Source organism: Aspergillus flavus, chromosome 8 (assembly GCF_009017415.1).
Source record: "Aspergillus flavus chromosome 8, complete sequence".
Taxonomy (NCBI): Eukaryota; Fungi; Ascomycota; class Eurotiomycetes; order Eurotiales; family Aspergillaceae; genus Aspergillus; species Aspergillus flavus.
In genome coordinates this window covers 2,883,895-2,910,923 of record NC_092403.1, presented here as the reverse complement: position 1 = coordinate 2,910,923, position 27,029 = coordinate 2,883,895, and the positions used below count along the sequence as shown (strand labels likewise).

The window sequence follows — 27,029 nt, the reverse complement described above, 5'->3', positions numbered from 1 at the left end:
TTGAATAACTTGTTCAAAAGGATGCCAGAACAGACGATTTAAGCCGCCTCGAAACGGATATTATCGTTTGGGGCCCAGCTAATCAAATGGACGATTGTGGCCCTGACATGATAGATGCAATGAATGTGATTCGTTGGCGGTAAATATATGACGCACGTACACTACCGCGAAGGAAGCGATTTTGACCGATATTGAGAAGAAGGCCCAGGCAAATGCAGATAAATCCTATCATAGGCGTAAGGAGTTGGACCGAGTGGCCCAAGACAAAATCACGGTGTATGATTTCAACAATATCCGGATATCTAACAAGGCCCCCTGGATGATTCGTGTTGGCAGTCAACCCCAACAGTATTAGGGTTTTGTTTGTATCCGAACGTCATTTCACGATGATTCAGCCTGGTGCCATTTCCAACATCAATTTGGGGGGACCATTGGCCTAGACCTGACCTTCGTCCGAAATCCCAAGGACCAATTTTTGACACCAGAGAGATTGAAGCAACGATGGAAGATCCAGTGGGTTGAGGATCCAGTGAATGAGAACGCGGCACTTGAAAGATATCTGCGGATACGTTCGCCTATAGCTCCGTGTGTCATGACCGTTTAATATATCTAACTATTTCCGGAATCTTCATGATGAAGGTAAGATAGAACCATGACTCCGGCAGGATGCCTTTCTCTATGTTGATACCGCTGCTATCCAATCCTCTCTCGGTCATTGTCCCTTCCCCTCGAGAGATTGTGTTCTCGCCGTAGCTGCCTCCCATGACGCTACAAAACTGCCGACCTACCTGAATGACTTGAGGGGCTCAGTCCGTGTTGCACTTACCGGAGGTTTTACCACCTTTTATGCCCGCTTGATACCAAGAGGTAGTCCCAAGGATAACCCGGCAGCGGAGCACAATTTACGCTAGAGTTGGGAGGTCATTCATAAACGGGCAAAATTTGATGGATCGCAGAATGCGTACCCTCCTGTATCAATTTTGAACCGTGGCCGGTATGATCCAATGCATGATATCACCATCCAGAATAAGTAACAAGTGTTTTAAGTTGGCTGGGGTGCACTGATTATTGATGTTTTCATGTGTACGAATATTCTCAGTGACCCCTGATGTATGGGTAGTCCCTGGAATTTATAGAGACAAAAAGGACACAGTTTCAGATTTATTGGCTTATAACTGTTCAATTCTATATTTTCAAGGTCTAAATGTCTGTTGGACCAGTGCTCCAGGGTACGCCATTCCACGAGGGAAAAAAGGCTAATGGTGCGCGGTTGCTTTCAACCAAGCACACCACAGGCCGTTAAATATATATCAACTTGAAACCTCCTTCCATGATTCGTTGGCCTAAAAACCTCGGGGTATACTTTTTTGATACCATTGCTAAAAATTACTCAATCTATAAGACTTCTATATTGAAGTACTATAGTTAGAACTCTCTTGGAATAGATAGGAGGAAAATTTAGATATCTAGAGCTTGATATCTGTGTACTGGTTTTTCTTATCCGACCTATCTAAGCCGGGTGAAGTACAAAAATGCGGTTAGGCTTATATAACCAAAGAACAAAGTGTTCTTCAACAAGTAGCCGGGCTAGCTCAATCGGTAGAGCGTGAGACTCTTAGTCATCACGGTATCTCAAGGTTGCGGGTTCGACCCCCGCGTTCGGCTTCTCTTTTTGCACTTTTCTTTGCACCTTTATTTTCCTTCCCACCGCCGCTCTGGATTAATATGTATGACCGCCGTAACGCTATAAGCTTCTACTCATCTGGCTTGTGGTAGCTGAAACGCTTTCTCGTCACTTCACCTAATTTCCCTGGTTTCGCGGCATTCTCCGCGTTCAGCTACATACCGTCTTGTTCCTAGCCTGAATCTTTTGGTTGGTTTCTAGCAGCATGATGCAAGCCACCCCGAGACCTTCTTGCACGCACGTCGCCCGCACCCCCATCGATGTGTTCAGGGACAGGTGAGAGTATATCGGGTTGTCCATATGTATATTTATCGAATCGTGTAGTTAGTCCCGAGTCACTAACGGCGGGCTGTTCAGCGCCTAGATGACGTTCACACCAATCAAGTCCTCCGCGCGGCTGGTACTTCACTCTTCCTAGGTCAACATACCCTTGTTCTCCACTTTAGCCGGAATCATTCATGAGAAATCGGTCATGGGGGCTTTTAATCTCGGCCCCGAGGAAATACCTTTCTAGATCTACCTACCGTCACTTCAGCAGACAAATGGCACCATTCCATAGTCGAAACCAAGCGATACCCTCTGATTTACTATACTTACAGAAGAAAGATGGTACCGGTAAGAGGACACTCGGAATGTATACTATTGTGCGTTCTTCTTATCATAATCTCCCACAGTGATTGCGGCTCAAGAAGAAGACTTCTACAGATATACCACCAAGCGATGGCTGTGTGTCTCAGCTCCTAACGACTATGCTTGACTGCTTATTGACTCCACAGCAGGTCCAATGACACCGAGGAAGCTTCACAGCGATATCAGAGGTTCGATATTCAAGAGCTTCTTGATGTAGCTCCTCGATCGATTGGTAGTGATGCTAGATGTAGGTTTCCCAAAACCTTCCCTTTTTATGATTTTGCTAAGGATATATCAAGGTAACCACGTGATGAAATGCCCAGAGGGGCTTTATAATAAGGCCTTTCTTTTAACGTTCAGTAATGGGTCTGAGGTGGTCGCAAAACTGCCAAATCCCAATGCTGGGCCCAGAACCCTCACTACTGCCAGTGAAGTTGCAACGATGGAATATGTGAGATCTGAATTCGCGAGACAGACACTGGAACTAACCTAGGAAGGCGCGAACAATTCTGGGTCTTCCTGTTCCGGAGGTGCTAGGTTGGAGCTCCAATTCCTCCAACCCGGTCAGAAGTGAGTATATCATCATGGAAAAGGCAAAAGGGACGGCTCTCGGTGATGTGTGGTATCAACTCCCGACCCCCTCTAAGCACAAATTTATAAGGCAAGTGGTGGAATTAGAGGCAAAATTAGCGACAGTGCCTTTCACTGCACACGGCTGCATCTATTATGCTGAAGATGTACCCAGAGAATGTTCCAAGAATCAGTTGCCGCTTTATGGCGATGACCTAAAGAAGTTTTGCGTCGGCCCAGTCGTGGACCCAATTCTTTGGTCTGATGAGCGGGTTGAGATGGGACTAAATCGAGGTCCTTGTAAGTCGTTAATTTCCAAAGTATTTTTATTTTCTTCCTGACTTATGGTATCTTTTAGGGCACCACTTATCCGATTATGCGACAAGCATTGGTACCAACGAGAGAACGTGGGCAATGCAGTATGCAAAACCGCGTATGAATTACTACCGAAGCAACACCGATTTTGAGATGCCCACTGAATACATCGACCTTATCGAGAAGTATCTGCGGATTGTTCCACACATAACACATTGTGAACCTGACACTGCAGATCTCCTGCAACCGACACTGTGGCACAGTGACCTCCATCTTAACAACATCTACGTTGACCTCGACACAGAAACGATTACTGATATAATCCACTGGCAGAATATAACTGTTGCTCCGCTGCTCTTGCAAGCTAAGATACCTCGGATGGCTCGGCACATCAATCCACTCCCACTAGGCTGGGTGATGCCGGAAAAGCCAGAGGGCTACGAGACGTTCTTCCAGAAGGATAAGCTCAAGGCAGATAAACTCTATGAGAGCGCCCTATGCCAGAAGTACTACGAGGTTTGCACTGCCAAGAAGAACCAGCGACACTACGCTGCTATGTGTCATAACGATACGTGGAAGTCACCTCTTATTCTCCCGTTAAAATCAATAAGCGGGGCTTGGTCCTCGAGAGAGGTCTTTATGTTACGCTCCTCATTGATGGAAGTTGTGGATCATTGGGCGGAAATCCAACCTGCAGCGGATTGCCCTATCTCCTTCACAGACGAAGAAAGAAACTTGCATAACGAAGAGATGGAGAACCGTGACTACATTGAGGGACTCATGGAAGAGTTTCAAGGAGCAGGAATCTTGCCAAGCGATGGGATTGTTGATCCTGAGGACTATGAGGTTGTGCAGAAGACAAACTACGCACAAAAGGAAAGGTTCATGTCGTTAGCAGAGGACGAGGAACAGAGAGAGTGGATGGACAAGATTTGGCCTTATCAGGACCGGGCCAGTGAAGCATGAATGTTGAGTTTATTTTCATTAGTCTTTCCTCACCCCCTGGGGAGAGTAGAGAGGGAGGGAGACAGTTATATTATACCCACATATCGTCCCTATTCTGTACTTTAGCTAGGTAGCAGTGATTCATCTTCTTTACATAGTATGATATATTTGAAATTAAAGGTGCTTGTATCAACGCTCACGGTGAGGACCACTCAGAAGCACCAGACTGTGATCATTCCAAGGGTTCTTACTGTAATTATACAGCTTAAATACTGTCTGCCTCTCCTTCAATCATATGACAACATAAGACCATTGATTTCGGCGACCCTATGAATCTGACTCGAATCTTCCGGCGAGCTTGGATGCCGAATCACCTGTAAGACTATCGCACAGTTAGAGATAGAATAAATCCTTATCATTTAAAATACGGCAGAGCTAAATTAGCGCCTAGATCGGTAAGCCCTCAACTGATAATATAGTGATTCTAGGTCATTTTAGTGAACCGCACAAGAAGATCACCCAGCCTCGTCACCTTCGGGATGCGTCCCTGCCACCATATCACAACGGCAGTGGTAATCCCTCCTAGAGTGACAGCGGTGAGAGTCAAGTTGCGCAGACATTGCGCGAGGCGCTGTTTGATGAGTTTATCTGCGCGCTCGGCGTAATCGCCTGGATTATTGGTTCGGGGGAAGGGCTCGTTCGGAACAGGCTTGTCGAGAAACTATCTCGGTCATTAGCTATCGTTTTGAGAAAAGTCCAGATTCTTCCTCATCATCCATACCTTGCAAAGCGGCTCCCAGCCATCCTCAACGGACCACTCCAGCAGATTCTCCTTAGGCACCATCCCCCGAACCATATTGCAGTGGTCGCGATACACCCACTTTGCGTTTCGCTGGATACCGTCTTGGGTGGTGCCACTGTGAAAGATGCCTGGATATCCATCTCTTAAGTAAAGACTGTACAGCCAATGAAACTCCGCGGAGAACCACTGCATCCCCCATATCACCCATGATTGATCGACCTCTTCGACGATGGTTTTATTGATGCTCCGGTACCAGGCGTTGGAATCGGGACGCACGTTGAGGACCACTTTGGCCTCGGGGTAGGCGGCGAGCAGCTCGGGAGCGAATAAAATACATAACGAGTCAACCACCGCCTGACTATCACCGACGAGAATGTCGAACTCCGCGCGACTAATGTGCACGTCGCCATCGCGAGCCCCCTTGTATTTCCGCCGCACTAGCTCCGCACAGAGTTGCAGCTTGCTGCCATCTGGCTCGAAGACCAAGTCCCAGCCATGGTATGTTTGCAGGCCCAGAGTTCGCAAGGCCACGCTTAATGACTCGGTGCCGGTGCGTGGCATGCCCAAGCAAAGCACCTCGACGGGCTTGGTGCGTTTGTGCGGAGCCGGCGCGGGGAATCCATAGAGTAATCGTTGGAGGGCGTACATTGGGGCTCAAAAAAAGGTAAAGCTGGCGTGAGCATAAAAAGAACCCTGGGGAGGTCTTCCACATCATAAGTAGTAGCTATGATCGGTCGCATGATTCTTAGAGCGGGTCGATTGGGGGCCTGAGTGTGTCGTGTCCGGATGCGGTTGGGGGCCTAAAGTTTGGGGGCGTGGAAAGGGAGATATATATATCCATCTTCATACGAAAAGACTTTGGTGTGTTTTGAACATACAGCGATTCACTAAATCCTGAGATAAAGGAGATTCGACCAGGATGGAAGGGTAAGAGCAAGAATTGTATATACTATCGGTCTATATGACATTGATGCTTCCAGGAATTTATACTATCCTATCTAAGGCTAGCTTTTTGACTACTACTACCTAGGTGTGGGCAGGGACCCGCTTAGCGGCCGGAAGAACCCTCCTTCCGGCCCACTTAGGGCCGCTGGACGGAATGCTCTACCTAGTACCAACATATACGATGTCTTATTATCCCACTAGAATTAGAAGGTTATCCCGCTGCTGCGCCAACTTTCAAACCCGCTTACAATAGGATCCGGAATTACCTTCCCAACCTGCCACAATGTGCCGCTAACCCGGTGATCATATCCAATCGGCGATATTCCGTATTATCTAGTAATCTAGGTCTATAACCAAAGGGTCAAATCGATAGACAATAAGATCCTGATTCTTTCTATTTAAGTGGCTCTGTGGTGTAAGTTGAAAATACTGAGTGGTTATGATATAAACTAGAAAGAGATTCCTGTTCGCACAAATTCTTCTACACAAATTGTCCTACACTTCAACACCTTGATTACTTGTGACTTGTCTTGCTTCCGCTATCGACCAGAAGAATTGGGCCGTTGATCAACCATGCCTTTTTCGCGCTCGCTAACTGTGGTTGGATGCCACTCTGAAGGTGAGGTTGGGGATGTGATTACCGGCGGTGTCCTCGATGTTCCAGGGAAAACGATGTACGAGAAGCTAGCCCATATCTCAACGAAGTATGACCATCTACGGCAATTCCTGCACAATGAGCCCCGAGGCCGATCGTCTATGAACACCAATCTTCTTCTCCCACCTTGTGATCCGCGTGCAGACGCTGGCTTCTTGATCATGGAGAGCGAAGAGTATGCGCCAATGTCAGGATCAAATCTCATCTGCACCACAACCGTTTTACTAGAAACGGGCATGATACCCATGAAAGAGCCCGTCACTGAACTGGCCTTGGATACTGCCGCTGGTTTAGTAACTGTCACGGCGGAATGTGAGGCAGGGAAGTGCAAGACGGTGGAATTCAACAACGTCCCTGCATTTGTCTTCGAACTAGACTTTAAAGTTCAAGTTCCAGGAATCGGCGAGGTGTCTGTGGACATCGCATACGGGGGTATGATGTACGTGTTAGTTGACGCTGCATCGGTCGGCTTGAAAGTAGACAACTCCCACGCTCGCCAGCTAATCGAAATTGGCGAGCGCATCAAACGTGCAGTGGAGGCCTCTTATACTGCTATCCATCCAGAAAACCCTGGTATCAAAGGGTTCAGTGTCTTGGAGTACACAGAGCCTATCAAAATCGAAGATGGAGTGAAGGTTGCTGTCAACACTGTGGTCGTCTCCCCCGGGAGATTTGACCGTAGTCCTTGTGGCACCGGAACATGTGCGAGGTTAGCAGTTATGCATGCAAGGGGCGAAATTGCCGAAGGAGAGGTCTTCAAACACCGGAGTATTATAGGCACAGAGTTCATATGCCACATACGTGGCACGTCCATGGTCGGAGATTACAAGGCTGTTTTGCCTACGGTCAAGGGTCGAGGTTGGATAACAAGCTTTAAGCAGATTGTCCTGGATTCAACGGACCCTTTCCCAGAAGGATTTAGAGTAGGAGACCAATGGCACATGGCACCAAACTAGGCCTGTTTACCCACTACAATCTTAGATAGGTATATCTAGCTGCAACGCCCTCTGGGTCATATAAGTGGGTCAATATCTGGCTGGCTGTATGCTAAGCCACAGCGGGGTTAACGATGATCAACGCAAGGCTGAAACGATCGACAAGGCTTTCATTGCCTAATAGTACCCGGTACATATATCTCTCAACTTCACCTACTCCCTATTCGCATGCATCCATGCCGAAATAATAAATCCTACCCAAAAATGTCCCCCACCAACCAGCACACCCAATCCGTCCCCGTCAACGTAGAGCAGCAGTGCGGAGTTACTCTCCCAGACGGTGGTCAGTGTACTCGATCGTTGACCTGTAAGGCTCATTCTATCAGCGCAAAGCGAGCAGTTCCTGGTCGTTCAACGTCATACGATATATTACTCCTGGCTTATCAGAAGATGATCCAGGCTCGTCAGAAGAACAAAACTCCCCAGCAGAGGAAGTCCCGCCCACCGAAAACATCCAACTCATCTCAAAAATCGTCCAATGGCTCGCATACTCAACCCGAACCCTGTACATCGAAGAACTCGCTGAACTAGTCACCATCTCAGAAACCGGGATCGACGTTAAGAAACGCCTCTCCAATCCACGATCCATCCTCACCATATGCCCAGACACCCTCATAGCAACCACACCACCAATCCCCACTAACCCTCCCCCCGAAAACGAATTCAAACCAAACCAACACCAAATCCACTTCACCGACCCAACCATAAAACAATACCTCCAATCTCCGGAAATCCTCCAAAGCAATGCACAAAACCACCTCGCAATAACAGAAGCAACATCCCACACAACTATCGCAAAGGACAGTCTCACTTACCTCCTCCAATTCACAGAACCCTACACCACAACTCCCAGCAAAATCAAAACCTCGTACTTACTAAGCTACGCAACAAACTACTGGGCCGTGCATGCCCGTCTAGCCCACCCAGAAACAGACCCCGAGCTAACAGCCCTAATCCTCCGATTCCTGGGCTCAGAAACAGCTTACCTCAACTGGACGGCTTTTCTGGATGGTTACACACCTTTCTCTGGAACAGATGGGTCTAGTTTAATCCGTCATCAGCATCAGATCTACTACGCTGCATCGTTTGGTCTAACGAATATCGTCACAGCGCTTCTTGATACTGGTGCTCCGGTGAATAGTAGGGGACCGAGTGGGAGTGCGCTAGCTGCTGCTACTTTAGCGGGACACCTTGATACTGTCAAGGTGCTTGTTTATTCCGGGGCAGATGTGAACCTGGCGGGGCCGTTTGGGACGCCGCTTGTTTTGGCTTCTGGGAGGGGGTTTGTGGATATTGTGCGGTTTTTGGTGGAGAGGGGGGCGGATGTTGAGGCGAGAGGAGAGTGGAGCGAGACAGCCCTTGTGGAGGCGAGGAAGAATGGGTTTGAGGATGTTGTTGGGGTTCTTTTGGGGAGGTAGCGTTGGTTTTTCTTCTTTTGTGTCTTGATGTAGGTTGGGTGATTGGTTTTGGTGGAGGTGTTCATGTGGTTGGTTAATGTGGGATACACTTGATCGACCGATGGATGGGTGTCTCTTGAGTGAGATATCCTGTTTTAAACCCAGGGTTTCTACGTGAAATGCGCATTTGATATCACTTCTATATGAGAGAGAATAGATCCTACGATGTTAACTCGGAGATAACTCGGCCCTGACATCACCCTCCCAAAAGGACATGGTTCTAGACCACATCCCAGATAAACCCCTCATATAAAGCAACTTCTTATAAGGACAAACATGAAAGACAATGTCATTGTGGCAAAATTACAGCGTTAGCCTTATTGTCCAAGCTATGAAGTCATACTCACCGGTTCCTATATAAACGTCTGCTAATGCAATTCCTAACCATAATAAGCCAAATCACCTCTAAAACTTAAGCTGTCTTACAAAGGTTACAATCCCATTACACCAAAATATCCTGTAAATCGTATATTAAAGCCAAATCGAACCTACAATGTCCTCCCATTCCGACCAATCCAATCAATCCACCAACAAATCCTCACATCGCCGCGATTCCTCACTCCCAGAGGACCTTCAAAACCTCCTAGATAAAGAAGAGCTGTACTGGGATTTATATGGTGATTATGAGAATTCATGGACTACTACGTATGTTGAGCATCCTTTATATTTCTTACGATGTTAACATAATAGACGGACGAATAACGATCCGCCGATGGTTGTGGGAGATATGAGAAGGGAACAGCAGGATCAGAAGGGTCGGGTGCGGAATATGGAGATGGAGGGTGAAGAGAATCAGCACTAGTGTCTATTTGAAGTTTTCTGTGGGTTTAGTATAGGGTAGTTCTTGCGGTTTAGTTGAAATGCTGATTGACTTTGTCAATTGAAAGTGTTGTGCGTATGGGTATATACAGGAACGAATTGAGCATGGACATTTCATGACCGGCATGAAAGTGATGCAGTGCAATGCAATATATACAACAAAATGTTAAAGAACGGAAAAGCGCTAAGCAAACCCGACAAAAAATAGGTCAATACTCCAACCGATCATCATGAACCAACTCCACATCATATCTCTCATTACCCTTCCACACCTGACCCGGATCATTAAGTGAGGCCACAGTCGTGCGAAGCGAGGAGATCAACCCCGTCGGCCCACTGGCAATAACCCTTGTTGGACCGTGAACAGTGCGTTGAACGAAATCAGTCAAATCCGCCGGCACATCTGGGTGTACCGAGGTATCGGAATTGCCGGGACGCAAGCAATGCACAGAGAATGGACTATCCGACAGATGCGTTTCGTGAGAAACAGTAGACACAGGTCTCTTGATTTCAGAATCGGTGATATATTGTGGTGTGAAGGAGTTTCGAACATTGGCTCGGTCGTCTTCGCGGGTAACGTATACCCGGATCCGGAAGTGGGTGCATGCTTGTGCGGCGGTACGAAATATTTCCAATTCGTCGCTGAGCCATCGCATGTCTGACTTGCGGCGGACGATCCAGATGAGTTCTACTAGACTTCTCCGGGTGGAGAAGTATCGGTTCAAGACTATGGCTTGTAAGATGGGAAGGACGAATGTCACTCCTGTGCCGCCTGCGACACAGAAGAGGTTGATGTCGTCCGAGCAGTGTAGATCGTTGTCGACGATGGTTTGCCCGTATGGCCCAGAAAGAACGATGGATGTACTTGGTGGTTCTTCTGAATTTGATCCCTGGGGTTGACGGGCCATGTGAGCCAAATCCTTGGTTAAGCCGTTCTTCGCGCGGATGATGTAAGTATGCGACTGCTTCGACCCGCCAGGGACAGAGGACGGTGTCATGGGGTGCGATTGCCAGATACTAAGGCCGGGGAAACACAGGTAAAAATGTTGACCGATTTCCCAAGGACTATGGTCATGCTCGAAATCCAGACGGACGACGTCTCCGTCTTCATCGTTCGGAAAGGAGGTCATGCGAGCTTTGGGAATGTGCAGACCCCAGAAGGAGTAAGTTTCTGAAGCGTGCGGGCCGAAGTGCGTGAGGAAAGTGCGCAAGAGCCGGATGCCTCTATCAAGTAACCACACGACCAGAGAAGCGATCATCCAGCATGAAAGTTGCTTCCAGTGTCCCCAGCAAGCACCCACGTAAAGCATGGCGACAACATAATGTGCCTTGCGGAAGAACTCGTATCCAGTGAGTCGGATGGCCCATTTGGTGCTGAAGAAGACTAGGAATGACAGGAATATCATGGCCACGACGCCCCAGATTATGTATTCCTGAGCTATAAAAGCGTTCCATGTTGAGGGTTGTGGTTTGTACATCCTCCCCTCCATGAGGGTCCAGCCAAAGGTGTGAAGAGCAGATTGAAGGTAAATAATCCAGCCCAGCCAGCGATGAAGGAAGTTGAAGTGATGGTACGGTATTCCCGTACAGAGGGAAAGGAGGGATTCCCTAGTACACAGAAGCACGGCGAGAGGCGTTAAGGCATATGCGAGAACTCCAATTCGATCAGCCCACGGACCAATTCCGTTGGGAGTTGAAGTCAAATTAGTCCCCTTGACGGGGATGTACCATGTTTTGTAGACGATTCCGACAAAGCTAAAGATGACGAGATAACCGGCTAGAATGGCGAGGATGAGGATATTGAAACGAGTGGTGCGGCCGAATATAAGGGTCAAAGATTCTTGGACAAAATAGCGGTGGTATATCGAACCCAGTGATCTTCTCATGCGATAAAATGAGCTCTGTGATCTATGTTCAATTTCGCCCTCTTTCTGAACGCACGAGGACGTGGACTTCCGTGAGATGGGATTGCAGTAGTGGCCGATGAAGCAAAGCAATATAATTCCAAGAATGGTCGCCCAGAAAATAGCGCTATAGAGCACCGACAAATCATGACTATGATAGACCGTATCTAAATATGCACACTTTTCCACACCACTGGTACAGGGGAGTTGACGATTAAGGTATCCCCAGTGGTGTTCAACGCCGGGGCCACTATCCGGGATATCAGCATGGCGTGGGGAGAGCATCTCGAGAGATAGAACGAACGTTGCTGGACTCTGGAGAGGAGGAAGGAGAACATGTTGGATGGCTGCGGGGGATGTCCATATTAAAGTGTACCCACCGTCACGAAAAGTCGTTAAGACGCATACGTTAAAAAGTGGGCTGCCAAGGAGAAAATGTGCTCAAGTGCAATGCCAAGACCGTCATGGCCAGAACTATTTGATTTGCAGTTGTCTGGTAATGAGACAGTGGGCCACTTGGTCTGTGTCAAGTTTATAACTGTATGATTAATTGGGATTCATCGATTCTTGGGAGCACCTACAGCAAATGACTCGTATAAAGGCGAATCGCTTTCGGCTCTTGGCCTGACGAAACCGAATATTATCCCTGTGTAACACAGCTTGGCGCCATGCCGGAAGTTAATCTAATCGAAATCTGCTCAAATTGGATCAGACGGAGTACCCACCGTCCCGGTAGAAATGCACCAATCGGCGCTATGGCCGCTTAGGGTTTTGCCGGAGACTGCCGGATTGGACAGGGTCATTTACCCGATGGTTCATTAATCATCTTGACACCTGAAGCACAAGGCTGAAAGCCTTTGTGTTCTTTATTCTCCATCGTTCGTTGATGTAGAAAGCTTCAAATATACAGCAATGAAGCTGCTATGATTGAAGAAACGCGCATGACTGCTTCTTAATAATCACATGATACACTTGATGTCGGAGAAAAGTTCGTTAAGACCTAAATGAAAGATATTTGCTACTTATGGGGAGCAAACTGCATTAGAATAATAAGTGTAACGGACATAAGAAGTGCAATGTTCTCGGGTCCAAGGGTATTCCCTTTCAGAAACTTCTGAAATAACATTTAACCACAGCCACAGCATGAGAGAAAGTGATTACCACCTTATAGGCCCGATGTGGCCTTGAAGGTCCCTGGTGAGGGATGCTGCTTCAATTCTCTATAACAAGCTCCCGAGCCATCTCTGCGATCTCTTTCCACAATAGGTCGCAATCTTCGGATGGTTCGGTAAGCTTCTGAGAGGGCTTTTTGTAAACGACTCGACGCGAATTCTGATATAATTTCTGTCAGGTTTGCCGCGACCTGCGATATGTTCGAACGCTATGTACTCGTGCTCTTGAATCTTTTGAAACTCGCGCACCGTCACCCTTCCTGTCATATTGACCTGACTGTGCTGATGGTAAAGGGCACCCAGCCTGACACAGTGAATAATAAGCGCTGCAAGCCCGGTGGCCAAGCCTGTGGCTATTGAGGATCCTGTCTTCGCGTCTGATCCTCGGAGGTCTGGATCATCTTTTCTAAGCCCGATGTTATCTCCTGATAAGATAAAGTCGACTTGATTTCCGGCCTTTTGCCAGAGAGCTCCATCTTGTGTTGCTGCACCAATCCTAAAATCCTTCTTTTTTTTTTTTTTTTTTAGAATCGCCACATTGGAAAAGAAAATGGGTGACTGACTGGTTATCCTGGTCTTTGTCGGGAGTAGAGCAGAATAAGAGGGCGCCTTTGTCAGATGCATTTTTCAATGCCTTCTGAGCTTGTCTATATCGCCGCTGTTGTTGCTATCCCGCTCAATCGTCTAGGACATGAAGATAATGTTGGCAATCATAAGTTAATTACCCAATTTACCCAATTCGCTGTTACTTCAGTCCCAACGGAAAAAGAAAAGAAACAAAAACAATACTAGGGATCTTTCAATAACCATCAACTCACCCAACACTTTCCTGACGGCGTGTGGCGTCTCCCTCGTCAATACCTCGGTGGGTGTCTCTAGGATCAGCTAGAAGTTGAGACTGCTTTTGGATCTCGCGACGAAAGGTAATCTAGGTGAGTTCACAGTAGATACAGTCAGTAAATACCTATGTCGGCTAGTAATATTTCGGCAGGAGCATCTATGGATTCTTGGCCTCTCCTGACAAGAACCCCTTGTATTAGTTATGATTTATCTCGTATGGGAACTCGGCGCGAGTCCTCTACCTAACGGTATTGGTCATAACTTCCCCACTGGGGATATTTCTACTCCGTAGTGTAATCTTGGCGTGATGTTGATTAATCATGCGTCTAAGACACGAGCAAGGAGTCATCTGGAATATGATTGGTTGCCTGGAAGATTGGCAGGATGTACCTTCTGGTGCTTGAGCTGTATCAGGCATCTCGAGTGCTAATAAACCTGCCATTGAGATCGAGTACTTGAGGTCTTTACACAGAATATCGAAAATCATCTATACCGACTCATGCCTAATGTAATAATAGCAAATGGCAGTTTCATCTACTCGAGACACATAACCTCATCGCAGAAATTCACAGCCTTCGCAAGACTAGTAGTCAAACTTCTGTCCCACAATTTCCTCACTCAACTTCCATAGTCTTTCCGCCTCTACATGATCTCGACCCCAACAACGAATTTCGGCCGGTTCCATAAACTTGCAGTTCTCAAGATAACCGCCATTATTTTCTGAACCCCGGTTAGGATGATACAGATCAAGCCCTCATGTGACCGCTCACCTGAGATTGAATTGTGAAAACAGGCAAACACGTGTGTTGCCAAGCCCTGTGAGATAGATTTCCACTTAAACCCATCCCAGCACTGACGATTGCCTTGGATACGATCCCATTTGACTAATATTCCATGTCAGCTAAACAGACGATGACAGGCTAGGGCTTGAAGTAGTGGATTCTCACCTAGTGCCTTAACCGACTCGTCAACATCATGCCTCAGAATCTGCGTACTCACAACACCAGGATGTAGGCTAACCGATATGAGGCCTTTGGTACCAAGCTTCTGCGCAAGCGATACAGAAAACAGCATGTTCGCTGTCTTTGATTGGCCATAAGCCAGCCAAGGATCATACGTATTACCGTCCTGTTATGGCCAATTAGTCTTTGTTTTCACGTTTTCCATCCCAGTGCATCCAACTTACGTCAAAGTTCCAGTCATCAAAACGAATAGGCCCTAGCCGGTGACCATCACTGGAGATATTGACAACCCGTGAGGATTTTCCCGGTGTTACCAACTTGCTCATAATCAAGTTCGTGAAGAGAAAATGGCCGATGTGGTTGATGCCGAATTGGCTTTCCACGCCATCTTGAGTCAGTGAGAAAGGTGGTGCCATTACCCCTGCATTATTAACCAGTACATCTATATGTTCCTCATATTCGAGAACCTCTTTTGCTGCCTCTCGGATTTGGACTTGGGAGCCTAGATCCAGGTGCAGGATACGGGTCTTCACGGAAGGGTTGATAATCGAGATCTCCGTCGCTGTTTGCTGAGCTTTCGTTACATCACGCGCGGCGAGAATGAAAAGGGACGGTGCGTAATTTGCAATCGCTGTCGCGAAGCCGGCACCAAGACTTCCAAGAGTAACACCGGTCACAAGGATAGTTTTGTTGGCAATGGATGCACGGCAATCATTTGCCACCTCTTCAGCTGTGGTTTGGGCGTTATATTGAGGCATCATTGTATATTGAGCGTTGTGAATATATTAGTGTAGAGTCCGAGTCAGAGGTTAGCCATATGCCTTTTATATCTCCCAGTTCTTCATTACAGGACCAACAGTAAGCAATGTACTATATCGGACTTATCGTAAATACGCTCTAAGACTTGAGACCTTCCGAATTGTCGGTTATTGTCTTTTCACAAGCTGCGTAGAATATGTGTATAGAATCAGGGATATGACATAATGTAGACGATCTATTACCGCTTTGGGCCGAATTATTGTTCGACCTGCAACCGAATCGAGTTAGACTGATCGGAGTTACAGCGTGACAGCTCCGACCCTAACCAACATCTTTGCCATCTCATTCCTTCTGTTATTATGTTCATTAGATGAGACACTTTTATTCCTCAAGATGGATAATGGACCTAGTGAGGTAGTGTTCACGACAACGTCATCACCGATTGAATCGGGTGTTGTATTTCGCTATGGTCAAGGCTCGGTCAAGGTCCCCGCTCCCCGCAAGAGGGGGCGGCCGATAGGATGTAAGCAACTCGTCTTGTATACTAGAACTACCAAGTTAGATGCTGACTTGTTTAACCAGCAACTAAGAGAAGAAAAACTGGAAATGATGTGGATGAGCCGGAACGGAAAGATCATGAAAGATTTCAATTTATCAATCTGGGTAGTAATTCGGCCAACATCGATCGTGATACCCGGAAATATATTAGAAAGAGGGTGATGCTCAACCACACACACACCAACCAGAAGCGCAAACAGCTCTCCACTGAACGTACAAAAGAAAAGACAAGCACCGCGACAGGACTTTCCCCAGAAGTGATGCCCTCGCAATTTGGCCGTGTGGACCCCTTCGACACGCTACCGATTCAATTTGAGCCATATATGCATGATCTACTCTCCTTGTGTAGGCTTATTGTTCTTAGTCTTGCTGAAAATATGTAATAGCTGACCTTTACTGAAAGATATTACTACTATTTGGGAGACGCTCTACTCGATCGAGAAGAGGAGTGGCTGCAACCCAATGGTTAATTATTGGTTACCATTGGCATTCAATGACCCGGCTTTGCTGCATAGCCTAATAGGATGTGCTGCATCGTTTTTGGTGACAGCTAACCAGCTTTGCGGATATCCATTCTTTGTTAAACACTTGAATGAAGCTATAGCCATCGTCAACCAGAGAATGGCAGATTCGACTATTTCGGTATCCGATGAAACCTTGGTCGTCGTTGCTAGCATTGCTATGATCAAGGTGTGTTGTAGGAACGTTCAAATCCTAGGCTTTACATTATTATTGACATCCAAGTAGAAGATGCTAGGATACCACGATGAATGGAATGTTCATATGCAAGGCTTAAAAAGCCTTGTCGACTTACGAGGCGGTTTAGACAACCTAAATGACAAACCGCTTATCCAGAGTAAACTTTATCGGTAAGATTCGCTGTAAAGATATTATTCATGTTACGACTGACATTCTCTATTTCTTAGTGCCGACCTATGCGGCTCGGTAGATGCTGCGCAAAGCCCTTATTTCAGCGCACGCTACCAGGGTAACTGCGGGTCAGGACCTCAGACATACCACCTTGGTCATGGATTTTGGGAACTAGATCGACTCTTGAATCTTGACATCCTGCTCAAAGAGTCAATCTGCAATCTACACTATGTCACAAAGACCCTCTCCACCATAAAGAATAAAAACCACCAGGCCGAGGCAGCACAGGTCCGATTCTGGATTACTTCAACGCAATACCGCCTCCTATCGACTAGGTATGGGAACTCAAGGACTCCTCGGCTACAAGCCCTGGAGATATGCCGACTTTCTCTCTTGCTCTTTACAGTCTCTATTTGCAATGAGTTTCCACAGGGTGTTCCAATATGTGATATGCTTATCACTCAACTTAAAGGGCTATTGGACGATGATGCAGCATGCATGTGGCTTACTCCGAAATTCAGGCTGTGGGTGTTGTCTATTGTAGCATCGCCTGAGACGGGGAATAGCCTGAAAAGCTGGTGCCTTGCTTCTGTATCGGAAGCTATTTCTACGATGTGTATCCGCCGAGAGGAGGACTTCACTCAATTGTTGGCGACCTTTCTTCATGACCCTGACTCGCATGCGATGTCCTGTCGAATACTCTGGGATGAAGTAACTTCATGAATAACAGCTCCAAATGCGGGAAACTTTCTAAGACTCAATATAACAAACATGAGGTTTCATATTTGTTTTGTCCTAGTTCTTGCAGGTCTGGGCTTTCTATGTAAAGTACTACACCTTTGTGGAATCATGGCACTAATTAATAGGCATCGTTCACATGCACATATTAGGAATATTTGTACTACATCAAGGCTGCGAGGGCTATAAAGACCTTCTCATATTTGTGGAATATCTATCTTCTATTTCATTGTCCATGCTACTTATAGATGTGCTAGAGTTTGTGCAAGGTTGTGGCTTTGATTTCCGCATCTGGGCAGGCGGACGGCAGTGAGGAGAGCGAAACCGAAACCTAAACCTACGACCGTGTAGCTGACTACAGGAAATTAAGAGGATGCCCTAATCTTGAGGGTTGCCCGCCCGACTCAGGGGGTGTCATTCATCGCCTGGGGTGGGCCGCCGGTTCCTTGGGAGTGTGTTGGTGGTGACCACATCATACAAACCCACGCCTTATTTTTCGCCGCTTACAGCGCTGGCCTCCTTCACCTGTGCGATGTAGAGTATTGTGGAATATGGCGAGTTGTATGAAAGATGTAAAAACGGCCTCATTCAGGTGAACTCTAGGTAGCACATTGGTATACAACAAAGCGTCATGTCCGGTGAATAATGAGGTCTTTATTTTCTATCTAGGTGGCGTTGAGGCTTTATTTATACTGCCTCTGAAACAAAAGTTCGCATACAAAGGAATAGGAGACAGAGCGATGAGGCTCTAGGTCTACATAGGCAGCTTCAACAGTATATAATGTTGACCAGATTTTATGGTTGGGGGCACGACCGAATGCCTAAGGTATTTTGGCCGAGTGGCGACACGCTTGACGTATAACCATGCCGACACGGGTAGAGGATGACGACCACTTCCATTTCTTTAACTTTCCATATTACATCTCTATTCACGATGCCGCGCTACATATCTCATGCTTCTCCTTTGGAGGATGGATCTGGCGACGCTCTAGAGGGCTTACTTACTGATCTTTCATTGACAGATGCTCGTGAGACAGGTACGGTTGAAAAGGGATCTAGTGCGTTCAACCCGTTTTTGGCACTCCTCTCCCCAGCGCCGGTGACGGGTCCGATCGAGAAAAATACTGGTGGCTTCAATCCCTTTTTACCATACTTAGTCGCCAGTGCTGGGGAACCCAATCCAGAACCAACGATTGAGAAACTGACGCGGGATGTGATTCCGCAGCAGCTTGCCGAACTCCAGAAACCGCGGCGATTCATACTCAACGAGACCGATGATCTCTACCTTCAAGGCCGGCGATTCCAGAAGAAATGGGGAATTTCAGAGGAGGGCTTCAACAATTGGAAATCATTATTGTTGGGCTGGGTCGAATTCCCAGCTATCTTGTTGCTCAACCCTAGCCCCTGGGATCACTTGCCGTTTGACGAGATGGTGGACGAATCACCGACGCTCTCCTGGCTGCAAAAGACGCTGAAAGAGCTACAGCTCCAACTCGAAGACGTAATAATCCTTGACACTTTCCCAATGCTTCGGGATAAGCTCCGAGACGATACTTTGAGACAGATGGGGCCGGCAAGGCGGGACGAGCTGGCGCGGGAATCGTTCGCTCTCACGAGGGCGAGTCTCGCATTGATCCAGCCGCGGGTGCTGGTCTCGTGCCAGTGCTGCACAAGGCCGGGGAATGATCGGTGGGGATTTTTCAACAACGACGAGCTGGCGGAGCAACTCTGCTCATCAGGGGTGAGGGCGCGATCAAGGCAAGTGCGGGAGTTAGATTTGAGTGGACATAAGATGCACGTGGTACAAGGGATGCATCCACAGTATGTTATGGAGCGAGAGCCGACTCAGAAAGAGGTACTGGTGGAACTGTTCACGCAGGTGTTCCGGCCATTCGGGATGTGGCAGTCAAGGCGGGCGGCCATGCAGCAGCAGCTCCGCGATGCGGGAGCAGTACTGTTGGGACTAGTGATGCTGTTGCAGCAGCAGATGAAGCTTTACGGACAACTTTGTGCACAGTCAGGGAGTGGAGTGGAGGGCCCACTGGCAGCTGAACATGTGGAGGAACTTAGAAAGCAGCTGGCCGAGTGGGAGGACGGGAATAAGCTTAAGAGAAAGGAAGGTTAAAGGACTCTTCCTTGTGGACTGTGATTTCGGAATTTTATTGTTGGCACAAAAGCCCTATGTTTATGGAGGTAGTAATTGGTCTTTCCCTCATTCTAGTGGCTAGTTTTTGCGTACCTGCAGAAGTCTGGTTCGCTTCGAATTTCGAACCAAGAGCTCTGCTCATGATGTTATTATACAAAGGCTCAGTTCAAATAATGAAGCTGGCTGTGACCATCGTCCCTGGGCTCTTATTCACAGCATATAGTAAGTGCCAAGCAACAATAATGCAACGCGTCATCTTACATTTCTCTATCCATACATTTCTTCGACTCTGCTTGATTATCCACTCCCCCTAGCTTCTCAGCTCAGCCCAGGGTATGGAAGAAATACCCGGTTTGTCATACCAACAGAATCATTCAGAGACAAGAGCTCTGCAATTAATCCATCATCAACTTAGAACGCATAGTATCAAGGTAGAATTTCAACAGATTTTGATGTGGTTGCGACTGAGCGCCACGAGGAGCGCCATCCGCCGCGTACGAAAACAGGAACATTGGAACCCTAAACAGATTTTACGCCATTAATCCACGATTGTTATAAAGACTGGCCTCTTGAGATAAAGTTGTTATACAATGTGTATTTTTAGTCTCGTTTCCTAGACCTTCCGCAATAGCCAAGCAACACAAAACCAGAAGCATGGGTACAACCACGGATGGCACCAAAAGTGGACATTTCATGCCCATCACATATGTGTACCACCCTATACTGGACGTTGGAACTTCCTTCGATGCAAACCTTTTCAAATTTCTCCAACATCCAGACGAAGGAGTCGGCGGACCTGGATGCTACTCGAACTTCATTGTCTTGTACCCTTCCGAATTATCGATATATTGGCCTAGCTACTTGCCCTGCTGTAGACAGAGCAAGCACTGGAAAATAGCAGAAAGAATGACCAGGGAACTGCTAGATGCTATATACGAGGACTCGTGTCGAGAAACTCGAGATGATGGAGTAATGCCCCCGGAGCTACAAGACATGTCATCGGAAGTTAGGATGCGCAAGGAGACAGAGCTCATAGCTACATCAGTCAAGTCCGCTGCATATATGTATCCAAACGCGAATCCAGTACGCGCGGGGATATCAAGTCAGTCCATGCTGCTTGTTTTTCTTCATGACGGTGAGCGACATAGGCATATCTTCTATGCATAGGATATCTGGCCTTAACATTCGGATAAAATAGATGTTGTGGAAACTTCTCCGTTGGACGCTGTAAGTCAGATTGTCGTGCTTGATTGCACTGTTTATTCAGGTTAATCTTAAGGGATCCACAATCACCGATGCTATATTCGCTACATATGAGCCGAAGACGGGCACCGCGCAGAGCCGTCGCGAGGCGCTGGGAGGTTTCTTGACAGCAATGATTGAAGAAGACCCGAGCTTGGGAAAGAGACTTCTCTCTAGTATATTTACCTGGCTCAATCATACAAAGGGGTATGGGTCAATCTCACCAGCAATCTTTGAGTCGTTGAGAAATTATCTAGAGTTTCGATCGGATGATATTGCATGTGAGTACGTAAACCCGGAATATGTCCACTCTGACAGAAGATAGATAACATTCATTAGATTTATTATAGCACAAGCTTTATTTGCTTGTAACATTCACCTCTCCGAGATGGAAATACAAGTATTCAACAATGTGGTCCGGATATATGTGACTCATATCTCTCTCACGAATGATCTTTACTCCTTCGAAAGGGAAAGGGAAGAGTACGAGCGAACCGACGGACTGCTCATCAACGCAATCGGGGTGATACGCAAGGTATACCAGGTCTCTCCGGTAGTGGCGAAGCAGCTTCCTTGGGGTTTCATTTTGGACACGGAGTGTGCGTTTTCCGGGGAGTTTAAAAAGCTAATATCGTCCGGCCTCTTGAACAGTGCTCAGATCCGATTTGTAAAGGCGTTAGCTGAATGTCTTGCCGGGCAGATCTTTTACTCGATTACATCTGGCCGTTACGGAGGTGATAAAGCTGCAAGGGTGATTTCTACGTGACTGCAATATGTTCTCCACGCACCGTGGGCTAGTTCATTGTATTCACGATTCTACCTGGATATTCATCGACCTGGGTTGCACGGCTGGGTTATAGGTGAAAGACTGTCGATTTGGTGCGAAATCAATAAAGTTGATAGATAGATCGTTGTCATATGTACTTGGGTAGTATGGAAGAAATATGCTATGATATCATCCCGGTCACTGTCCCAACCCTTGTCACATATGACCGCATAGCTATACCTTAACCCAGATTAACTTCCGGGAGGCGCACTTAAAACGAACAGCCGAGCAGCCCGAGCATCATAATGAACTCAATTATACCCATCCATCCATGACGTCAGTTCCATTCTGACATAAATAGATCGCAAACTCCTCCCGACAAGCAAAAGGGCAATTACTTATTATCACCAAGGAATAGTACGACTCCTAGAATAGCAATCACAATGGTCAAAGATAAGAACACCGTTATCGAGTACACTGCCCTTCTCTCTCAGCCCTAATCCCGAGCTAACTCACATCCAGGGAATTCAACGACCTGGTCAACATGACCCCAAACGAACTCCGCAACTGGCTCAAAGAAGAACAGTCGCAGTCTTCCGGGTGGAGTGGTGAATCTGGAGAGACAATTGGGCATGAAAGGTCTCATCTACTCACACCCCTCTTACAATCTTTGTATGAAAAACTAACAAAGCACAGCGGTCGCAAGATCGTCGATATCCTCGAACACAACCCATCCAAGGATCCAGAGGGATACTCGGACCAGGACATCGACCACATGCGACGGGTAGTGTCGTATTGTAAGCGGCATTTGGCACAAGAGGAGAAAGCCAAGCAGGATCCCAACAGTAAGAGCCACCGGTCGTTGAAGAACTGGGGACACGATCCCTTCAAGTCATGATTCTAGACGGGTATATATGTAGCACGCAGTGCTGTGTATGCATCTGAAACATGTAGAATAATCGTTACGTTTATAGTCGTTATCACATTATTATCTTCTAAATCGTCTGCCGCCATAGTCGCATGTTGCACCCTTACTCTGGCAATGACTCGGCGTAGGATTTCCAAGACCGCAAGAATATTGACGCAATAACTACTAAACTATCTCTTGGTGTGTGGTTCTCTGTAAGATCGAGAGTAATGGTCGGTTCACCGAAGGAGTTGTTACTTTCACGCTTCGGCGGCCATCAAACGCCTACACAGCCAGTATCGACGCGAAAACCGGGCTCCGAAGGGAGCACCAGTGGGAACACAGCCTAGGGACATTTCAAGTAATACAGGATTCCCCGTACTACTTCCTATGAGGTGCATACAATGTACAATTGCCAAGCCCAAATTGCGGCAATCAATAGAGCGTGCAGTGTCCTATCGTAAAACAATCGCAATCTCGGCTCGGGCGGATCGAATTCCTGTGGCTCCACTTAACGGTGGTCATTAGCCTCATTTACATAAATTAGCAGCCGTTAGGCCCCATGGGGCGAATCCTTCTTAAGGACTACTGGCCTCCGCCGTCTCAACTACTGCACGTCGGAGCGAATTGCGTAATTCCATATGCTTAACGAGAAGGCCAGTGCTACGCTGCATGAAGCATGGATATGCATATGGGGTAGATATGAAATAGTGGAGACCTTGGGAACTTCAGCAATTGCATTGCATTGCATGGTATAGCCTAAGCAGTTTCGCGACGCATATGTAGAAACTGCTGAGAACCACATGGCAGTCACCTTAGCCTCGCAGACTTTTGTTTTTGTTTTTATATATTTTTCCCTCTTAAAATGTTCTCATTATCTACATCAAGCACTTGCTCGTAGGCTAACAACTAACGCAACTGACCGGCCAACATAACCAAACACGGATTGACCCGGGTAGATCAACATTTAAATCAACATCCGCAATGCCCTAAACTACCACTAGCAACCTCCAACAAACTAGCCAACAGCCGAATCCCAAAAGCGAGCAGCTGTCAATCGCGAGTCATGTCACGGACTCGTGATTTCACGGCCATAGCCCTATAAAATGAAACCGATACCCCTGGCCCCAGATGTAATTCTTGATCCACCCCTACCCATATCCCATCACTTATTAATACAGAATGCCCTCAAACGAGACCTCCATCTCCAATGGCGAAGCCCAGAACGACTGAAAAGTCAATCCCTCCCTCTTTGCCTTCACACCCAGAAAGCTGCGCGTGGTGTGTATCGGAGCAGGTCTCTCTGGTTTAACCATTGCGTATAAATTAAAGCACGAGAAGCCTCTAGACTTCCTTGATCTCACTATTTACGAGAAGAATCCGGAAGTTGGTGGCACGTGGTTTGAGAATATTTATCCTGGAGTGGCGTGGTGAGTACCTTAATTTGGTATGCTGTGCATAGATCATTTTTTGCTGATGATTCTAGTGATGTTCCTGTTCGTATGTGATACTCATATCCTGGAAGATCTGGAGTAGAAAATTAACTCAAACAAGACAGTTATCAGTTCCCGTTTGCACCTAATCCCGCGTGGTCTAGCTACTATGCCAGTGGAAAGGAGATCCAGGAGTATATTGTCAGCACTGCTGAGAAGTACGATCTGAAGGAAAAGATCAAGTTCAATACGAAGCTTGTCAAGGCAATTTGGTGTGAGACGCAGGGGAAATGGAAACTTCAATTGCAACAGGGTGGGCTCATTATAGAAGATGAGGCGGATATCGTACTGGATGGGAGTGGTGTTTTGAAGTAAGTTTTCATCTACTTCTGCTATGAAGATAATCTAACGATGACAGTCAATGGAAATGGCAAGAGATCGAGGGGTTGGATACCTTTAAAGGAAAACTACGCCATACTGCTCGATGGTAGGATCAATCTATCCATAGAATAGCATGAGCAATAGATTAAATTAATAGGGATCCGGAATACAACTACGAGGGAAAGAAAATCGCAGTCCTCGGCAACGGCTCGTCAGGAATCCAGGTAATTCCTTCTCTTCAACCTAACGCCGCAAAGCTGGTCAATTGCATTCGACATGCTATTTGGACTACGCCTAACCTCGGTGGTTAATTGACGAGGGATGGTATAGGTACAAACTTCCAATACACAGAAGAGGAAAAGCAGCGATTCCAGGATAATCCAGACGAGTTTCTGGAGTATAGGAAATCTATTGAGGGGGCGTATGTCTCTCCGTCAGCCCGCTTTTTACCTAACGTCCGGGTAACATGAGGTCAACTGCAGTATCAACAGCGTTTATAACGCAATGATCTCAGGATCTGAGGAAAGCAAGGCCCTCTACGAGTGGGTACAGGGAGTGATGCGAAGCCGTCTATCCAAGAACGCCGAGCTGGTCAAGACGCTGATACCAACGTACGAAATTGGGTGTCGACGTATTAGTCCCGGCGAAGGCTATCTGGAGACTATCTAGGAGGACAACTCTAGGATAGCATTTAGTAAGATCAATCGCATTACACCAAACGGTATCGAGACAGACGAAGGAGAAGAAGAATTCGACTTGATCGTCTGCGCCACGGGTTTCAACTACTCATTCATTCCTCCCTGGGAGTTAATCGGGCGCGACAGTCGCCGGCTCGATGAGGGATGGAAGGACACGGCAGAAGCATACTTTGCGACATGTGCTGCAAAAGTTCCTAACTATTTTATTTTTGGTGGACCAAACTATCCCGTTGGCCATGGCTCTTTGCCTGCCGCGATCTACTTCTCGGCTAGCTAAATGCTGGACTGGATCGAGAAGATTGCGACAGAGGATATCAAGTGCATTTCAGGAGTCTTTCCCCTCGAATTCACGACAAGAACTAATTTCCTCCAGACCTGTCGTCGTGAAAGACTCCGTGGTCCATGCTTATAATAAATTCGCTCAAGAAACCCTGAAGCGCTGTGTCTGGTCCAAGGGCTGTCACGCCTGGTACAATAAAAGGAACGAAGGGGCCGATAACACTGTCACAGCGATGTACCCAGGAAGTGTACTTCATTTCAAAGGTATGCTAGCCTTCTCAACACCAACACCCGAAAGTCCTGCTAACGGTCTATATAGCATGTATAGAAAAACTCCGCCCCGAGCATTTTGAGATCCAATATAATACCTCTAACCCGTTCAGATTTATGGGTAATGGATGATTGGCTTTTGAGAGACAGCCCGGCGCTGATCTGGTTTTCTATTTGAAGTAGTTCAGGCATCATATTGTGGCTTCCAACATTAGCATGATACTATATTGACGTTTCGCTGGTGATGTACTGAATAGGTCTATACCAAGCTACGAAATGCTTTTTTTCTGGATTCTATTTTGAAGTCTACGTACTGTATGCAATGAGCAGCCCCAATAAAGTCTCTTCACTATATCTACTTACAGTAATGCATTGTATTGCTGCGTTGTGTTGCTCATTTCTCTAATACAGATGGTATCTTCTCGCCTAACTCAGTACCCCCTCGACGCTCGTTCTAAGAAAAACCCAGATTTCAAGCATAAAGCATCTATCCTAGATTAGCACTTCACCCAGCCAAATAACACACTTTAAACTGATGTCTAGTGCTGAGAGAACGCGCGAGTGCACAGTGCAGAATACGAAGCATTAGTAACCTTGAGAAGTGAAATTTCACTATAGCTATGCGCGATGATCTTTCTCTCGTCTTTAGCAGTTCAAGAATAGATATGAAGAATTATGATTTAAGATCTTCTGTCGACAGCTTTGTCGTTATTGAGTGGGTAACATATGGTGTTGGGTATGTGATGATTAGAAAACCTCAAGGTGGATGGCTGCTGTTTTAACTTCCTTAAACCACATTTAACAACGTGCGAATAAATATCCTCTTGATCACCTATACGCGAGATACAGATACAGGATGATGAACTGAAACACAACCCACCAGGCGTTGTAAGGGAACGGATAGGCCTCCTTAAAACGGAACCAATCCTCAATAACCAGTCGGATATAAGTAAGTATCGAAGAAAGTTCCATGCATTCGAGAGCACGTCTGGTGGTGTTTATTTTAGGAGTTGACTCTCCCCCTTTCTCTAAGTGGTTATCCATCTATGCTTTATGTGGTTTTCTGGACGTTGTTACTAGTGCAATAAACGAAATGACAGGTAAATTGCGGTACTGTACCTCTGCTAGGACTATTGTCTTTGAGTACTGATGTGGCTGATAGAGGTAAGAGTGAAGCTCCTTTTTGGTGGTCACGTATATTGAACGAAACTTGAAGTAGTAATTATTCAAGTGGCTGGATTGAGTGATAGAAGTAATTTGTTTGTCGGTCTTAATGTCGGGCCGAGT

At 46.8% G+C, this 27,029-nt stretch overlaps 12 protein-coding genes and 1 non-coding gene across 13 annotated transcripts; 10 read left to right on the top strand and 3 right to left on the bottom strand.

The window, feature by feature from the left end:
• The first annotated feature begins 1,581 nt into the window (after positions 1–1,581).
• Positions 1,582–1,665, top strand: F9C07_t236. Its single transcript has one exon. It is a non-coding gene; the product is annotated as a tRNA-Lys (tRNA).
• F9C07_2287751 (phosphotransferase family protein) lies at positions 1,633–5,925 on the top strand. Its single transcript, XM_071510929.1, has 8 exons — positions 1,633–1,986; positions 2,042–2,299; positions 2,359–2,410; positions 2,464–2,561; positions 2,614–2,765; positions 2,812–3,184; positions 3,243–4,865; positions 4,926–5,925. The coding sequence occupies exons 2-7, from the start codon at positions 2,143–2,145 to the stop codon at positions 4,163–4,165; spliced, it is 1,755 nt and encodes a 584-aa protein (XP_071367530.1). The 5' UTR covers positions 1,633–1,986; positions 2,042–2,142; the 3' UTR covers positions 4,166–4,865; positions 4,926–5,925.
• On the bottom strand, positions 4,629–5,594 carry F9C07_12970 (P-loop containing nucleoside triphosphate hydrolase protein; the record flags this gene model as incomplete). Its single annotated transcript, XM_041295668.1, has 2 exons — positions 4,629–4,865; positions 4,926–5,594. 2 exons carry the CDS (start codon positions 5,592–5,594, stop codon positions 4,629–4,631), a joined length of 906 nt encoding a protein of 301 aa, XP_041150832.1.
• A 131-nt stretch (positions 5,926–6,056) lies between the features above and the next one.
• F9C07_1959085 (proline racemase family) lies at positions 6,057–7,674 on the top strand. The gene has a single exon (XM_041287701.2). It carries the CDS (start codon positions 6,465–6,467, stop codon positions 7,500–7,502), a length of 1,038 nt encoding a protein of 345 aa, XP_041150833.1. The 5' UTR covers positions 6,057–6,464; the 3' UTR covers positions 7,503–7,674.
• Positions 7,675–7,745: 71 nt separating this feature from the next.
• F9C07_2197175 (ankyrin repeat-containing domain protein) lies at positions 7,746–9,364 on the top strand (the record flags this gene model as incomplete). The annotated part of the gene is made up of 2 exons (XM_071509405.1): positions 7,746–7,787; positions 7,868–9,364. 2 exons carry the CDS (start codon positions 7,746–7,748, stop codon positions 8,957–8,959), a joined length of 1,134 nt encoding a protein of 377 aa, XP_071367529.1. The 3' UTR covers positions 8,960–9,364.
• Positions 9,365–13,479, bottom strand: F9C07_2175950 (ferric reductase like transmembrane component-domain-containing protein). Its single transcript, XM_041287706.2, has 2 exons — positions 9,689–13,479; positions 9,365–9,643 (listed from the first exon to the last, which is right to left on the bottom strand). The coding sequence occupies exon 1, from the start codon at positions 12,004–12,006 to the stop codon at positions 10,027–10,029; it is 1,980 nt and encodes a 659-aa protein (XP_041150835.1). The 5' UTR covers positions 12,007–13,479; the 3' UTR covers positions 9,365–9,643; positions 9,689–10,026.
• F9C07_12973 (uncharacterized protein) lies at positions 9,492–9,800 on the top strand (the record flags this gene model as incomplete). Its single annotated transcript, XM_071507928.1, has 2 exons — positions 9,492–9,643; positions 9,689–9,800. The coding sequence occupies 2 exons, from the start codon at positions 9,492–9,494 to the stop codon at positions 9,798–9,800; spliced, it is 264 nt and encodes an 87-aa protein (XP_071367528.1).
• F9C07_2175941 (short-chain dehydrogenase) lies at positions 13,457–15,644 on the bottom strand. Its single transcript, XM_041295669.2, has 5 exons — positions 14,920–15,644; positions 14,681–14,861; positions 14,504–14,617; positions 13,712–14,453; positions 13,457–13,577 (listed from the first exon to the last, which is right to left on the bottom strand). The coding sequence occupies exons 1-4, from the start codon at positions 15,454–15,456 to the stop codon at positions 14,317–14,319; spliced, it is 969 nt and encodes a 322-aa protein (XP_041150836.1). The 5' UTR covers positions 15,457–15,644; the 3' UTR covers positions 13,457–13,577; positions 13,712–14,316.
• A 151-nt stretch (positions 15,645–15,795) lies between these two features.
• Positions 15,796–18,215, top strand: F9C07_2287746 (uncharacterized protein). The gene is made up of 5 exons (XM_041287702.2): positions 15,796–15,977; positions 16,037–16,357; positions 16,416–16,702; positions 16,760–16,881; positions 16,939–18,215. The coding sequence occupies exons 1-5, from the start codon at positions 15,848–15,850 to the stop codon at positions 17,603–17,605; spliced, it is 1,527 nt and encodes a 508-aa protein (XP_041150837.1). The 5' UTR covers positions 15,796–15,847; the 3' UTR covers positions 17,606–18,215.
• Positions 18,216–18,518: 303 nt separating this feature from the next.
• F9C07_2175938 (uncharacterized protein) lies at positions 18,519–19,995 on the top strand. The gene has a single exon (XM_041287703.2). It carries the CDS (start codon positions 18,555–18,557, stop codon positions 19,743–19,745), a length of 1,191 nt encoding a protein of 396 aa, XP_041150838.1. The 5' UTR covers positions 18,519–18,554; the 3' UTR covers positions 19,746–19,995.
• A 425-nt stretch (positions 19,996–20,420) lies between these two features.
• Positions 20,421–22,069, top strand: F9C07_2287744 (isoprenoid synthase domain-containing protein; the record flags this gene model as incomplete). Its single annotated transcript, XM_071510928.1, has 4 exons — positions 20,421–20,901; positions 20,965–20,993; positions 21,034–21,293; positions 21,348–22,069. 4 exons carry the CDS (start codon positions 20,421–20,423, stop codon positions 21,772–21,774), a joined length of 1,197 nt encoding a protein of 398 aa, XP_071367527.1. The 3' UTR covers positions 21,775–22,069.
• A 148-nt stretch (positions 22,070–22,217) lies between these two features.
• F9C07_12979 (uncharacterized protein) lies at positions 22,218–22,672 on the top strand (the record flags this gene model as incomplete). Its single annotated transcript, XM_071507929.1, has 2 exons — positions 22,218–22,246; positions 22,297–22,672. The coding sequence occupies 2 exons, from the start codon at positions 22,218–22,220 to the stop codon at positions 22,670–22,672; spliced, it is 405 nt and encodes a 134-aa protein (XP_071367526.1).
• Positions 22,673–23,543: 871 nt separating this feature from the next.
• F9C07_2098600 (uncharacterized protein) lies at positions 23,544–25,874 on the top strand (the record flags this gene model as incomplete). The annotated part of the gene is made up of 11 exons (XM_071508893.1): positions 23,544–23,917; positions 23,950–24,111; positions 24,168–24,181; positions 24,236–24,485; positions 24,533–24,601; positions 24,653–24,801; positions 24,826–24,916; positions 24,978–25,086; positions 25,165–25,422; positions 25,526–25,736; positions 25,801–25,874. Exons 1-11 carry the CDS (start codon positions 23,892–23,894, stop codon positions 25,872–25,874), a joined length of 1,413 nt encoding a protein of 470 aa, XP_071367525.1. The 5' UTR covers positions 23,544–23,891.
• Between the last annotated feature and the right edge of the window lie 1,155 nt (positions 25,875–27,029).

Coding starts and splice junctions, on each gene's coding strand:
- F9C07_2287751 (XM_071510929.1), top strand. CDS start 2,143: ATGAGAAATCGGTCATGGGGGCTTTTAATCTCGGCCCCGAGGAAATAC. Junction 2,411..2,463: donor TATACCACCAAGCGATGGCT/GTGTGTCTCAGC, acceptor ACTCCACAGCAG/GTCCAATGACACCGAGGAAG. Junction 2,766..2,811: donor AAGTTGCAACGATGGAATAT/GTGAGATCTGAA, acceptor TAACCTAGGAAG/GCGCGAACAATTCTGGGTCT.
- F9C07_1959085 (XM_041287701.2), top strand. CDS start 6,465: ATGCCTTTTTCGCGCTCGCTAACTGTGGTTGGATGCCACTCTGAAGGT.
- F9C07_2175950 (XM_041287706.2), bottom strand. CDS start 12,006: ATGCTCTCCCCACGCCATGCTGATATCCCGGATAGTGGCCCCGGCGTT.
- F9C07_2175941 (XM_041295669.2), bottom strand. CDS start 15,456: ATGATGCCTCAATATAACGCCCAAACCACAGCTGAAGAGGTGGCAAAT. Junction 14,862..14,919: donor TTGATGACTGGAACTTTGAC/GTAAGTTGGATG, acceptor TGGCCATAACAG/GACGGTAATACGTATGATCC. Junction 14,618..14,680: donor CGAGTCGGTTAAGGCACTAG/GTGAGAATCCAC, acceptor ATGGAATATTAG/TCAAATGGGATCGTATCCAA.
- F9C07_2287746 (XM_041287702.2), top strand. CDS start 15,848: ATGGATAATGGACCTAGTGAGGTAGTGTTCACGACAACGTCATCACCG. Junction 16,703..16,759: donor CTAGCATTGCTATGATCAAG/GTGTGTTGTAGG, acceptor ACATCCAAGTAG/AAGATGCTAGGATACCACGA. Junction 16,882..16,938: donor ATCCAGAGTAAACTTTATCG/GTAAGATTCGCT, acceptor TCTATTTCTTAG/TGCCGACCTATGCGGCTCGG.
- F9C07_2175938 (XM_041287703.2), top strand. CDS start 18,555: ATGCCGCGCTACATATCTCATGCTTCTCCTTTGGAGGATGGATCTGGC.